The sequence below is a fragment of the Sparassis crispa genome (assembly GCF_003851025.1).
Source record: "Sparassis crispa DNA, contig_000007F, whole genome shotgun sequence".
Lineage (NCBI taxonomy): Eukaryota > Fungi > Basidiomycota > Agaricomycetes > Polyporales > Sparassidaceae > Sparassis > Sparassis crispa.
This window is the reverse complement of record NW_020939754.1, coordinates 538,052-549,690: the sequence shown is the minus strand read 5'-3', so window position 1 is coordinate 549,690 and position 11,639 is coordinate 538,052. Positions and strand designations below refer to the sequence as shown.

Below are 11,639 nucleotides of genomic sequence, written 5' to 3'. Positions count from 1 at the left end.
CAGACGGAGTTTCGATAAATGGTGATTTGGCTAAGCCGTCTAGTCATGAACATTCCAATAAGTGCCGTGCTCCATTGTACATTTTTTGGAAACGTATGCTGGATTCGAATCGAGGTTGAGAGACACAGAGTCACCACTCTGGAATAAGCTGTGGAACAACAATTCAGACTTTCGATAGGACCAATCCAGACATGGAAGGTACACTTGCGCCCTGTTCGAGGCAACTCCAAATGACCAAACGGGAGGGCCTTCGATCAGCAGGGCGAACGATGCAGTCTTCGGGAATTGCTGACGAGGAGTGGAACGGGCAGGGGTTAAGCTCTTCTGTCAAGTCAGAAGAATCTTGTCAGAAGACGGCGGCGATGGATAGGAACGGAACGATGTCCACGAAAGATTGATAGTGGCTGAAAGCTTTTGAAAAGCCTGTCAAAACTGCATAGACACACTACATATTACGGTGGCAGAACAACAAGGTACATATATGGCGCACCAGTAATCACCGACTACATGCGCTCATTCGTGCCTTCCACGGTACCAACGGTGAACATTCATTAGATCCATGCACATCTCAGGAGACAAGGAGTGGTTGGACACTGCACAGGGTTGCATAGCGAGAATTGTCACATGCCCACCACAACCATCCAGGGTAAATCCCAACTGGAGTTCGAGCACACTGAAGTCGCAGAGGTACGCGTCTCGAGAACCTCATGACGATCAGCGGCACAGGAACAGTATACGTGCATATTGGAAGTATGTCACAGTGACTCCCGCCTAACAGCATTCCCCGCATTACTAGAGGCGCTCTGAAGCTAAAGGAACTCACCACAACGTTATAGCATCGGCGAAACTGCGAGTCCACATGGCACGCCAAGTGATGACCCATGCTGGTGGAATGTCAGAACCACCGCTTGTACTGTCCCTGTGTGCAAACCACGGACTATTTGTTCCTATCAGCCCTTCGATGATCTGAGCCTTCAAGTGAACTCTCCACATACATGGGTCCTGAACCACATCTGAGCAATGCCGAGGGTCGCAGCCAAGTCCCAGCGATGTAGTCTCAATCCTTACCACAATTCGTGCCGCCGATGGATTTTCTGCAACGATCCGCGGGATTGCTTTCTATGGATCCACAGTTGCGCGTTTACGAGGTGAAGCGCCAAGATAACAGAACTTCCAAGGGACCTTCTTCGGGGGTGCCATCCACGACGATAGCAAAGCACGTTGCCCACGACACACAGCGACCACGACCCAGAGCCACAAGGGCCAAGCACCACACTTGTCGTCGTCCTCAGGTCCTCTACAGTACGACGACAAGGAAAAGGAGAGAACTCAGAAAGGTAGAGTTATTCCCACGCACCCAAATTTGCGGGGTGCGGCGGCGCTGTGCGGGGCGCGAACTTTCTTTTCCACCACCATCCCCGACAAGATCTTACTCGCGGTTAGTCAACTTTGTTTTCGAACTTTACTCGATTTTTGAATCTCAATCTCACGCATCTCATCTTCGATGTTGCCCACGATGTCGAACAGAAAGATTATTCGAGCAGGGGCATGGCTCAGGATTCTCATAATCAGACCACATCTAACCCCCCCTCGAACTCCTGGACGGAACCGCCGTGGACGGGTTGGATAGAGACGACGGGAGATGCGCTATTGATCCTCGAAGCCGCCCGCAGAGGGCTCATCCCCCGAGTGACCCGCCGCCTGGTCGACTCAGAGCGGAAAATGATCACCTCAGGCTCCGTGTTCGTGTTTGACGAGGACGAGAGCGGGATCAAGCGTTGGACCGACGGCTTTTTCTGGAGTCCGAGTCGCATCCTGGGCAATTTCCTCCTCTATCGCGAGACCGAGAAGCGCGGGGCGGGCCATCGCAGTGCCCGCGCGGAGCAGGCCCAGCAGGCCGCGGCCGCGGCCGCAGCTGCTGCTGCACAGGAGGAGCACCAGGTCCAGTTCGCCGACGGCAAGGACATGCAGTCCCTCAGCCGGCCCAAGAGTGAGTCCAGCAGGATGGGCATCGATCGCCAGCGCGAGCGGAGCCTCGTCGGCAGCTTGACCAACAGCTATAAGTTCAAGCCGGGCGGGATGATGAAGAAGGTGCATGAGCAGTCTCATTAATTCAAACAATTGTCGCTGAATAAATCGCAGACTTTTTCGCTCACCATCGGCGGAGTTGCGCAGCACCTGATATCGTACTACAAGGTGGAAGACGTTGAGCAAGGCCGGCTGAGGGCGCCGTCGACGCTACCGGAGCTCGCCTCGCTGGACATAAGTCCAGAGTACCTGGACAAGACCCATTTCCGGAACCCGCCCAAGGTAGAAATCGGCGTGGACGGGATCCCGCGGTACCGCGGGGAGGGCGATGACGCGGACACGTCGCCGCAGCTGGTCGCAGCACCATTGTCGATGCCGATGTATGGGGACCAGGACGGTTCAGGCAAGCGGAGCAAGAGGTACGATCCCTACAGCGGGACGGCGCCGAAGCGCTCGCGCAAGAGCAAAAGCGGTGCAGACGCGCATGCGAGCGCGGACGCACACGCGGTTCAGCAGCCACAGCCTGGCTACTCGGACGGGGCGACAATGCACACATACGCACCGTACAGCTATTACCAGCTGCCGCCGCCCTCAGTGTACCTGCCACCAATGTACTCGCAGCCGCCTTACCCCGCGCTTCCCCCACCACCGTCGTCTTCTTCGCCGATACCGGCGCACACACCGTCCCCGCCCCAGGTGTACCCAAGCGGATATTCGGTAGATGGAGCGCAGCCAGCAATGTACCCGCCGTACTATGCGCCCCCGCACGGCTATGCTGCATATCCGGGCATGTCGTGGCCACACTATACTGGATATCCTCCACCTCAGGTGCCGCAACCGCAGAGGGAAGACGCGCGGAATACGGAGAGCGATGATCGCGATGCTGGTGGTGCGTAGTCACATAGCTTTACGGTTTTCGTCGATTTTGTAGTTTGTGGACCTTCGCTCTACAGCATGCCATGCCTTTCGCGCTTTCCTACGTTTTACGCCCCATATACCACGAGTGACTTGTACGATAGGCTGTCGAGTTCTGATGTGTATCGTTTAGTCTGCGTCTCAGGATTTATGGTTGCAATTACGCTGTACTTGTGTATGTTTCTCTTGTTCTGTGTTGTCTGTGTGTACCATACCGCATTCCTCAACGTTAGACACGGTCGAGTGTAAGGATGTTTTTGTAGTTAATTCCTCCAAGAATCCCACCTCATCCCACGGCCACGGTTGCTCATCGAAGAGCTCAACGACTTGAATCCAAGTTACACAGTCCGGGTGCTTATATACCCACGCACTACATGGGTGAACAGGCGCCGGTAGAGATGACGTCACTATTCCCCACTGCCGTACTTATAAGAATCCCGAACCCGTTCTCCAACTCTCAAGTACGAATCATAGCGCAGTATCTCAAAACTTTGCACACCCTCTACCCAAAAGTAATGTCACAAAACGTACGACAACGCGGTTCCGCAGTGAAGTCGTCGTCGGACCTCCCGCCTCCCCGCGACCGCAAGAAAGCGACTGCTCCCATCTCGCCTCCGCTGTCCCGCGTACCGCTCCACCGTTTCGTGTACTACCTCGCCTTATTTGCCGTTATTGTCTCCGCCTTCTACACATGGCGGCTTTTCCAGTGGAAAGCGAAGGTCGGCGGATGGTGGAACCTCGCGCTCGGTAGGCGTCCGCCGGGGATGCAGAGCCAGGGTGTGAGTTGGCCGGGAGGTGTGGCGCCGACGAGCACGCCGCCGCCGAGCGGGGGACACGCGTCGGTGGAGCAGCGGATTAACGAGCTGGCGGCGGCGCTCGGCATAGCGTCTAAGGACCTTGCGTCCGCTATTGCGGGTGCTGTGAGGGAACATGTACCCCTTGCCAGCCTCTCTTCTACAGCAGCGCACGAGACTGGGTGAGCCAAGATTGTTCCACCCAACTCTGGAAAGCGTGTGGCGGAACTGACTCTGATGGTCTAGGGACGCAGTACAGTACCTCATTAACCCAACTTCGGCATCTGCATCAGAGACAGAGAGCGATCCGGGCACACCGGCGAGCAGAGGCATCATCAAGACGGTGGCGAGCGCGTTTGAAGCAGTGGTCGGTTTGGACGACTCGCTGAACGACCTCGATGGTCAATAGGCAGGGGAGTCAGACCGATGATTTTTGGAACCGTGGACATCGACATATATATCGTAGCCAGTGTTATAAATCGTCACTCTTGCAAACTACTCCAAGCTGCAATGCATGACCATACTTCTGACAGGCCGTCATCCTCGCGCTTAGCTTGTGTTAGTCGCCTAGGTATGTAGTGTCATTAGCAGAAGTATATAATGCGAAGTGAAGGATGGCGACGGCCGAGCGACAGCCAAAGTATGCTCAGTCTTCTTCTGGCACCACATCGATGCGACGTCCGTGAGTTCACTCGGTGAACTCCACGTGAACTCAATGACATCGAGCCGATGATGGCATTCGAAGATATCGTGCACAAGACAGCAGATAGACTCGCAGAGTATATGAGACCCTCTTCAAGACAGAGAACCACCTCATACAGCGGAAGGCTGGAGGAGGATGCGAATGAACGACACTCGAAAGTGACACAGAAATAACCTGTGGGTGCGATGAGAAGAGACTCGAGTTATCTGACTCAGATCGTATCCTTGTATGTAGTACAGTACACTATCTCATAATGCATAACATGGTAATGCATAATACCTCATAGTGCATAGGCCTTGGGCGGTACAAAATCGCACTTCACAGCCAAAATCCAATGCCATAATGCATAAAACCTCATAATGCATAGCAAAATCCGGGCACCGACGCTATGCATTATGAGATAGTGTACTGTACACAACAGGCCTGAAGCTGTCGTTGTCGGATCCCATTCATATCCAATCAGAAAGGCAGAGATCGCATCGTAGAGATTGAAGATGATAACTACCTCTGCATTGAAGTCCACCTCTGAAGAGGTATGTGCAGTGCTCTCGAGTTGAGTGCTTAGTACGGAGAGTGGGTGGGATCGCGAAGACATGAACTTGGTGGTGTAAAGCAGGACTGATGATCATCAGTACAGAGTTCCCTGTGCCAGGTATCCCACGCGAATGCTCAGTCGTGTCGCCTCATCCGTGTTCAGTCAGAGCCACCGTCTCCAAACCATGACATCGATTAGGTACGGTAGAGCGGGGATAAGGAAGAACGTATGCAATAAATATCACGAAAACTACGTCTAGGATATGCGTATAATCATAGCGACTGCTTACTTTTTAGCCTGCGGCAAGCTCTTGCGGTAAGCCTCCGCAATCTCCTGCTGTGTATTCGGTAAGACGGGCTGGTGCGTCTGAGGGAGGTGAGTCAGTATTAGCGTGTAACGGGGAAGGACCACCGGATGTACCTTGTATTCCATGCTGAATTCACCTGGTGACACGGCGCAGTTAGAACGCATCAAAGGATGAGACTAGAAAAGTCGAACTCACCCTTGCCCTGAGTCACACCGCGGAGATGGTTGGAGAAACCGAACATGTCGTTGAGTGCGACGTCGGCGGTGACCGTGAACTCATCCTCCCGAACCTCGCTGTCAGTGATCGTTCCGCGTCTTGAGTTCAGACTGCCAATAACGGCGCCTAAGAGCGAAGGGGAACGTGATATTAGATGACGAGGCAGAACATAATGCAAGACCATGCACTTACTCTGGAACTCGGAGGGCGCAATGACCTCCACCGACATGATAGGCTCCAGGATGACAGGCTTTGCCTTCGAATACACATCACGGAACGCACCAATCATAGCTTGGCGGAAAGCCAATTCGGAGGAGTCGACGGAGTGCGCAAGACCATCCTGCAACACCAGCCGGCACCCGCAGACCTCGTTTCCAGACAAGCTACCCTTTTCCAGAGCCTCGTAGAATCCCTACAAAAAGTTGATGTCAATCAGTGACCATAGTTCGCACGAAGCACACTTGACGCACCTTCTCGCAAGCGGGGATGTACTGGGTGGGGATGTTCCCACCCATGACGACATTCTCGAACGCGACGTCCTGGCCGGTCTTCGAGTCGAACTCCATCGGCTCGACGTACCCAATGACGCGACCGTACTGACCCGCACCACCACTCTGCTTCTTGTGCGTGTAGTGGAAGTCCGCGCGCTGTGTGATCGTCTCGCGGAACGCGACCTGCGGCTTGCCGGTCGTACAGTCGACGTTGTACTCACGCTTCATACGCTCGACGTAGATCTCGAGGTGGAGCTCACCCATACCGGAAATGATGGTCTGCGAAACACTCAACTATCAGTACGGACAGTCCTGTGAAAGCTGATAGCGCTCACCTCCTTAGACTCCTTGTCGACGTGCACGCGGAACGTAGGATCTTCCTTCTTGAACCGGTTCAAAGCACGAGAGAAGTTGGGCGTCTCCTGACCTACAGGTTTGATAGCGAGCGAAATGACGGGTTCGGGGACAAACATAGACGTCTAGATGGCGCGCCGTTAGCCGACTGTACTGCACCACAGTGTGAATGGTACCTACCATGGAGTAGCTCGTCGAACCATCAGTGAAAGTGTCGCCGGACGCACAGTCCACACCAAAGATGGCGCAGATTTCGCCAGGACCGATCTCCTCAATATCCTGCACAAGCACCTATGAGCAGATTGGGGAAACTCCAGCAATGGCATGCTCACCTCCATCTCGTTACTGTGCATTCTCACCAGGCGGGGCACCTTGACCTTCTTACCGGTGCGCGCATGGAAGATGAACTGTCCCTTGCGAATCGTGCCCTGGTACACTCGCATGTACGTCAGCTGTCCATACCGACCTTCTTCCAGCTTGAACGCAAGAGCGACGAGCGGAGCAACCGCAGCAGGTACCAGAGGAACGGGGGGAGCATCGACAGCGAGCGCAGTGTCATGCGCTACGACGGGCGACTCGGCGGGGGTAGGCAAGTACGCGCAGACACCGTTCAAGAGGGGCTGCACTGCAGTGTTCTTGACGGCAGACCCGAGAAAGACAGGCGTGAACTTCAGCCCGACCGTGGCGCGCCGGATGGCCGCGGCGAGTTGTACAGTATTGGGCTCTTCGTCCATGATGAGCAACTCGCCAATCTCGTCGTCAACTTCCGCAAGCTGCTCGAGGAGCTCGCGACGCTTCTCCTTCGCGAAGTCCACTACGGTTGCCGGGATTTCGTCTGATTCCACAATGGTGTTACTGGGCGAGTAGCGTAAGAGTAGACCAGTGTGAACATGTGCTCCTACATACCCTTTCTCGCCCTCGTTGTAGATGGCCTTCCAGCGAACCAGGTCGACAACGCCCTTAAGTTGGTCTTCGACACCAATCGGGACTTGAACTGCGGCAGCAGGAATCCTGAGCTTTGTCCGGATTTGGTCAATCACACGCCATGGATTTGCGCCAGGCCTAGGTGGAGTTAGCAAGGCGTCAATGGAGCACCAGTATATCTACCTATCCATCTTGTTAATGAACGATATTCGAGGAACGTTATAGCGCCGCATTTGCCGGTCGACCGTTGTCGTTTGACTCTGGAGAGCGCACACATGAGTAAGGTAAAACATTGGTGACAAAGTAGAAGATCAGCCGTCGTCATGCTGCAAACCACGAAAGCGGCGTAGACTCAAAGTCACCATGAGAAAGCATCGGCGCTCTGCCAGCTCGCCTACAGGCTTTGGCGGAACGACTGAACTTACTACCCACATTCACGGAAATGTACTCACCTGCACACCTGCTACAGCGCACAAGACCAGAATAGCACCATCCAGTACACGCAGCGCACGTTCTACCTCGATAGTGAAGTCTACGTGACCTAATGATGCTGAAGTTCACTCAGTCGTTCCATGAATATACGCTGACCACATACCTGGAGTGTCAATAATGTTAATAGCATAGTTGTTCTTTTCTCCAGTCACAGGCGAGGTTGTCTGCCAATCACAGAACGTCGCCGCACTCTGAATGGTAATACCCTTCTCTCTCTCAAGGTCCATGCTGTCCATTTTCGCACCGACGTTGTCCCTGCCTCTGACCTACCACAGAAAACGTCAGAAGTTAGAGGATAGTATCAGTGAAAAGTGGTACCTCATGAATGTCTCGTATGCGTCCAGTGTAGTACAAAATGCGCTCGGTCAGGGTAGTCTTCCCTGAATCGATGTGTGCGGACACCCCAATGTTGCGCTGGAACCTCAGTCGCTGCTCATCTTTGTCGGTCAACAGATACGTGGGCGGTTCGAAGCCGAAAGAATCTTCAGGTTCTTCCGTCTTCAGCGCAGCCGCAGTGGCAGCAGTTCTATTTGACCACGACAAACCAGAGAGACGAGTGAGTAAGCGAGATTGTGGTCGTGCCCGCAGACATGCCTGGAAGACCAGGCGCGCCGTTGTCACCATCGCAGACAAGCCCTGCAACTGCTCCGCCGCAGAGAATTACAGTAGAGGAACCGCTCAAGCTGGACGACCGGACCTCTCCGCTGCACTCCGAGTCGAGAGCTAAATTTCAGCAGATCTAGATCCTCTATTGATTGCTATTTACCTTCGGTGGCACCAGATCGATAAATAGTAACTTTCCCGCAACGCCTATGTCGTTGCCGTCTTCAAGGTCTCGGGATATCACAACATGAGCAATAAATATTCCAAAGAAACTCTATGGTAGCAAAATGGAAGGGTCCGGTGTCTCCTGGCAGGGCAGCACGAACGCCATCCGAAAGCTCACGTGCCTTGAACGCGTCGCGAAACCCTATCACGTGAACACCTTCAAAACGCCCTCTTTAGCTACTCGACAGTAACTCAGAACCACCGGAGCAGCAATGAAAAACAAGACAAAGCTGAGCGTTCTTGTGCTAACAGTTTCCTTCCCGCGGTCGTCCGAAGTACCGAATTCACTTCTGAATATATATTATAATCGGAGTCTGCTGAGAAGGTGAGTAAAAGCAGCCTTGCTGCCGCACCGTCCTGTTTCCATGCTGGTTCTCGAACGCTCAATATCATGATTCACACATCCTTTCTTCATGAACTTGCTTGGGTGCCTACATTTTATGTGGGAGGGATGATTCTGCCTCTCTATATATCGTACTATCGCCGGAGGAAGTCGTAATTCTACCATGTGCGCCGAAGTCAAGGCAAGTGGTATTTTGCGGCGGAAATGAAGTGTTAGTTATGTATAGCTAGCAGTGCTCCATCTAAGTCTGTGATTGATGTAGGTAATTTATCACACGTAAGCCAAGCGGCAGACGTCATTATGTCGCACTACGCCTTGTGCTACTCTACAGAAATCCAAGCAGTTCATAAATCGAAGCGAACTCTGATCAAGAAAGACAAGCGAAGGTGAGAACGATCAATAGCGATTCACAATGTACGACCGGAAGATCGTCGATACGCAGAGAACGCAAAACTTCAAATCGTCCGAGCGTTGGATAGTATCAGACATCTAGCACATCTCCCACATCTTCACCGAGTCGACGACGAGCGCACGGTCTTGGTAGTTCGATGGCCATGTCTGCGACCAGGTATTTTGTGCGGCAGCGAAATCGCGCATAGCAGCTAGGGTAGGACATCTGTCAGAGGTGACCAGAAGCGACTCGGTACGGGTACTCACTGAGCGAACCGTCCAACCATGGCTTGTTGCCCACATTATCGGGAAACCAACCATTGGTGCCACCGACGGCGACGTTAAGGATAAGGTAGAACGGCTGATCAAACGGCGCAACATTGGGCGTGCCGTCCTCCCAAGGGTTCGGCGTCACGATGTACTGCGACCCGTTCAGAATCGTCTCGGGGTAGTCACCACGCTTGAAGAACGGCTCGTTGAGGCTCAGATCGAGCATGTAGTCCAAGCGCGTGTCGACGTAGATGCGGACGAACTTGGGTGACCACTCCACCGTGTATGTGTGGAAGTTGTCCGCGAACGTCGACCTCCGGTTCGTCCACCACCCGTACGTCTTGTACACCGAGTTCAGCCACGACGTCGGACCCCAGTTCAGCGAGCCCCGCACGTAGTTTACGCCCTGCGCCGGGTAGCTTATCCCGTTGCCCCGTGCCTCCATGATGTCGATTTCTCCTGACGCTGGCCATGGCCCGTACGTGTTCTTCACGGGAAGCATCCAAATCGCCGGCCACAGCCAGTCTCCCGTCGGGATCTTCGCCACCACCTCCACCTTCCCGTACTGAATGCTGTAGCTGTTCAACGTCGACAACCGCGCACTCATCACTGGGTTAATCACAGTGCCCGCCGTCGAGTTGGACACGGTGCCGCAGGACGTTAGGTTCGCGCTCGTACACCCAGAGACATTATACATGTACCCGTTCATCACGTTGTCGTACCCAATGACGTCGGACGTAAGAGTGGGCACGATGTACAGGCGACCATCCTCCACGAACGAATTATTTGACGACGTTGTCGTCATCTCAAACTCGCCGTTGCTGTATGCCGAGCGTCAGTGCAGATCACAGAAGATGTTCTCACGTGACTCACCCAAACCCTCCCATGTCGACTTCGTGATACCAGACGTTGGTGTCTAGCGAGTTGAAGTCGTCCTCCATCACCAAACAGATGTTTCCAAGACGGGGTATATCCTTCCATCCAAAGTAGCATCGAACTGCGCCGCCCGCGATGCCGAGGAACATCATCGCGTACGTGAGGAAGTACGAAAGACGCGAGTAAGCGTCCTTCTCCGTCAACCAGGGCTTCTCGATCTCGCTCGTCAGCATGGTCGATCGCGCGCGTTTGGCCATGCGGGGTACAATCTCGCTTGATTCGAACACGGTCGTGCGGCGGGAGAGGACGGCCGGAGACATGTATGAGCTGCGGATCCCAGAGTTCACGTGAGGTAGACTCGCTCGCGTCGTCTCCTGGATGCTGCCTTCGACGACGGGGTTGCGCAGACCAGAGGACACCGACACCCTGGAGGAGAGGTTACGGTTCATCGGGCGGTCAGAGAAAACGGAGCTGCTCCGGCTCCCCTCTCCTAGATGTCCGCCATTACCCGGGATAATATTGTCGCCACTAAAGCTGATGACGCTGGACGGCGGAGAGAACGGGTTATCTCCCACATTCTTGGGTGTCCCTGGGATTGATGCTTCTGGAGTGCGAAACGGGTCGCGGCTGGCTTCTTCCGTGCTCTCTGTCGCAGCTTGACGGTGGTCGATGAAAAAGAGCGGTTTGGGAGGCTGGAGAGGGACCTCGCGTGTGCGCCCCATTGTGGGAGGAGGAACATCGGGTGACGAGGACGAGGACGAGGAAGATGAGGATGTTGACGGTCGCGTAGGCATGGCTGGTGGAAAGTGAAAGAAAGACTCGGGACCGACGATGTCGAGACCTGAGGAAAAAAGATGAATCTGCTCGAGGTATGGGGTTTATGTACTTGCACCTCGGGATGTGGAACGCGCGAGACATTGGACTCGTCTGTATAGAAATGTCAGACGAACCCAGGTCGAGCTGTGACGGAATCAAGGAACATACAATCGTGACAAGGGCCAGGGGACATACGCGGAACATTCTGCGACATAGCCCCTTGGTTCAGGATCGCTCTTTGGCCTATCACCGTGACAAGAGAGAACGGAACGTGGGCGGACAGGGTATCCCCGAGTGCCGATAGTGGTTCCCTGTCAACCTGGCTATTTTACAGGGATATCTGCTGTCTAAATTGGA

The 11,639-nt window shown here is 54.1% G+C and overlaps 4 protein-coding genes across 4 annotated transcripts; 2 read left to right on the top strand and 2 right to left on the bottom strand.

The window, feature by feature from the left end:
• Positions 1-1,548: 1,548 nt before the first annotated feature.
• Positions 1,549-2,925, top strand: SCP_0801790 (Global transcription regulator sge1; the record flags this gene model as incomplete). The annotated part of the gene is made up of 2 exons (XM_027760771.1): positions 1,549-2,091; positions 2,143-2,925. 2 exons carry the CDS (start codon positions 1,549-1,551, stop codon positions 2,923-2,925), a joined length of 1,326 nt encoding a protein of 441 aa, XP_027616572.1.
• Positions 2,926-3,317: 392 nt separating this feature from the next.
• On the top strand, positions 3,318-4,146 carry SCP_0801780 (predicted protein; the record flags this gene model as incomplete). Its single annotated transcript, XM_027760770.1, has 2 exons — positions 3,318-3,919; positions 3,984-4,146. The coding sequence occupies 2 exons, from the start codon at positions 3,318-3,320 to the stop codon at positions 4,144-4,146; spliced, it is 765 nt and encodes a 254-aa protein (XP_027616571.1).
• An 855-nt stretch (positions 4,147-5,001) lies between these two features.
• On the bottom strand, positions 5,002-8,383 carry SCP_0801770 (Elongation factor G, mitochondrial; the record flags this gene model as incomplete). Its single annotated transcript, XM_027760769.1, has 14 exons — positions 5,002-5,083; positions 5,265-5,341; positions 5,396-5,418; positions 5,478-5,624; positions 5,691-5,910; positions 5,969-6,268; positions 6,325-6,468; positions 6,524-6,622; positions 6,676-7,198; positions 7,250-7,405; positions 7,451-7,527; positions 7,720-7,808; positions 7,863-8,025; positions 8,078-8,383. 14 exons carry the CDS (start codon positions 8,381-8,383, stop codon positions 5,002-5,004), a joined length of 2,406 nt encoding a protein of 801 aa, XP_027616570.1.
• A 1,036-nt stretch (positions 8,384-9,419) lies between these two features.
• SCP_0801760 (glycoside hydrolase family 16 protein) lies at positions 9,420-11,260 on the bottom strand (the record flags this gene model as incomplete). Its single annotated transcript, XM_027760768.1, has 3 exons — positions 9,420-9,532; positions 9,588-10,411; positions 10,464-11,260. The coding sequence occupies 3 exons, from the start codon at positions 11,258-11,260 to the stop codon at positions 9,420-9,422; spliced, it is 1,734 nt and encodes a 577-aa protein (XP_027616569.1).
• Between the last annotated feature and the right edge of the window lie 379 nt (positions 11,261-11,639).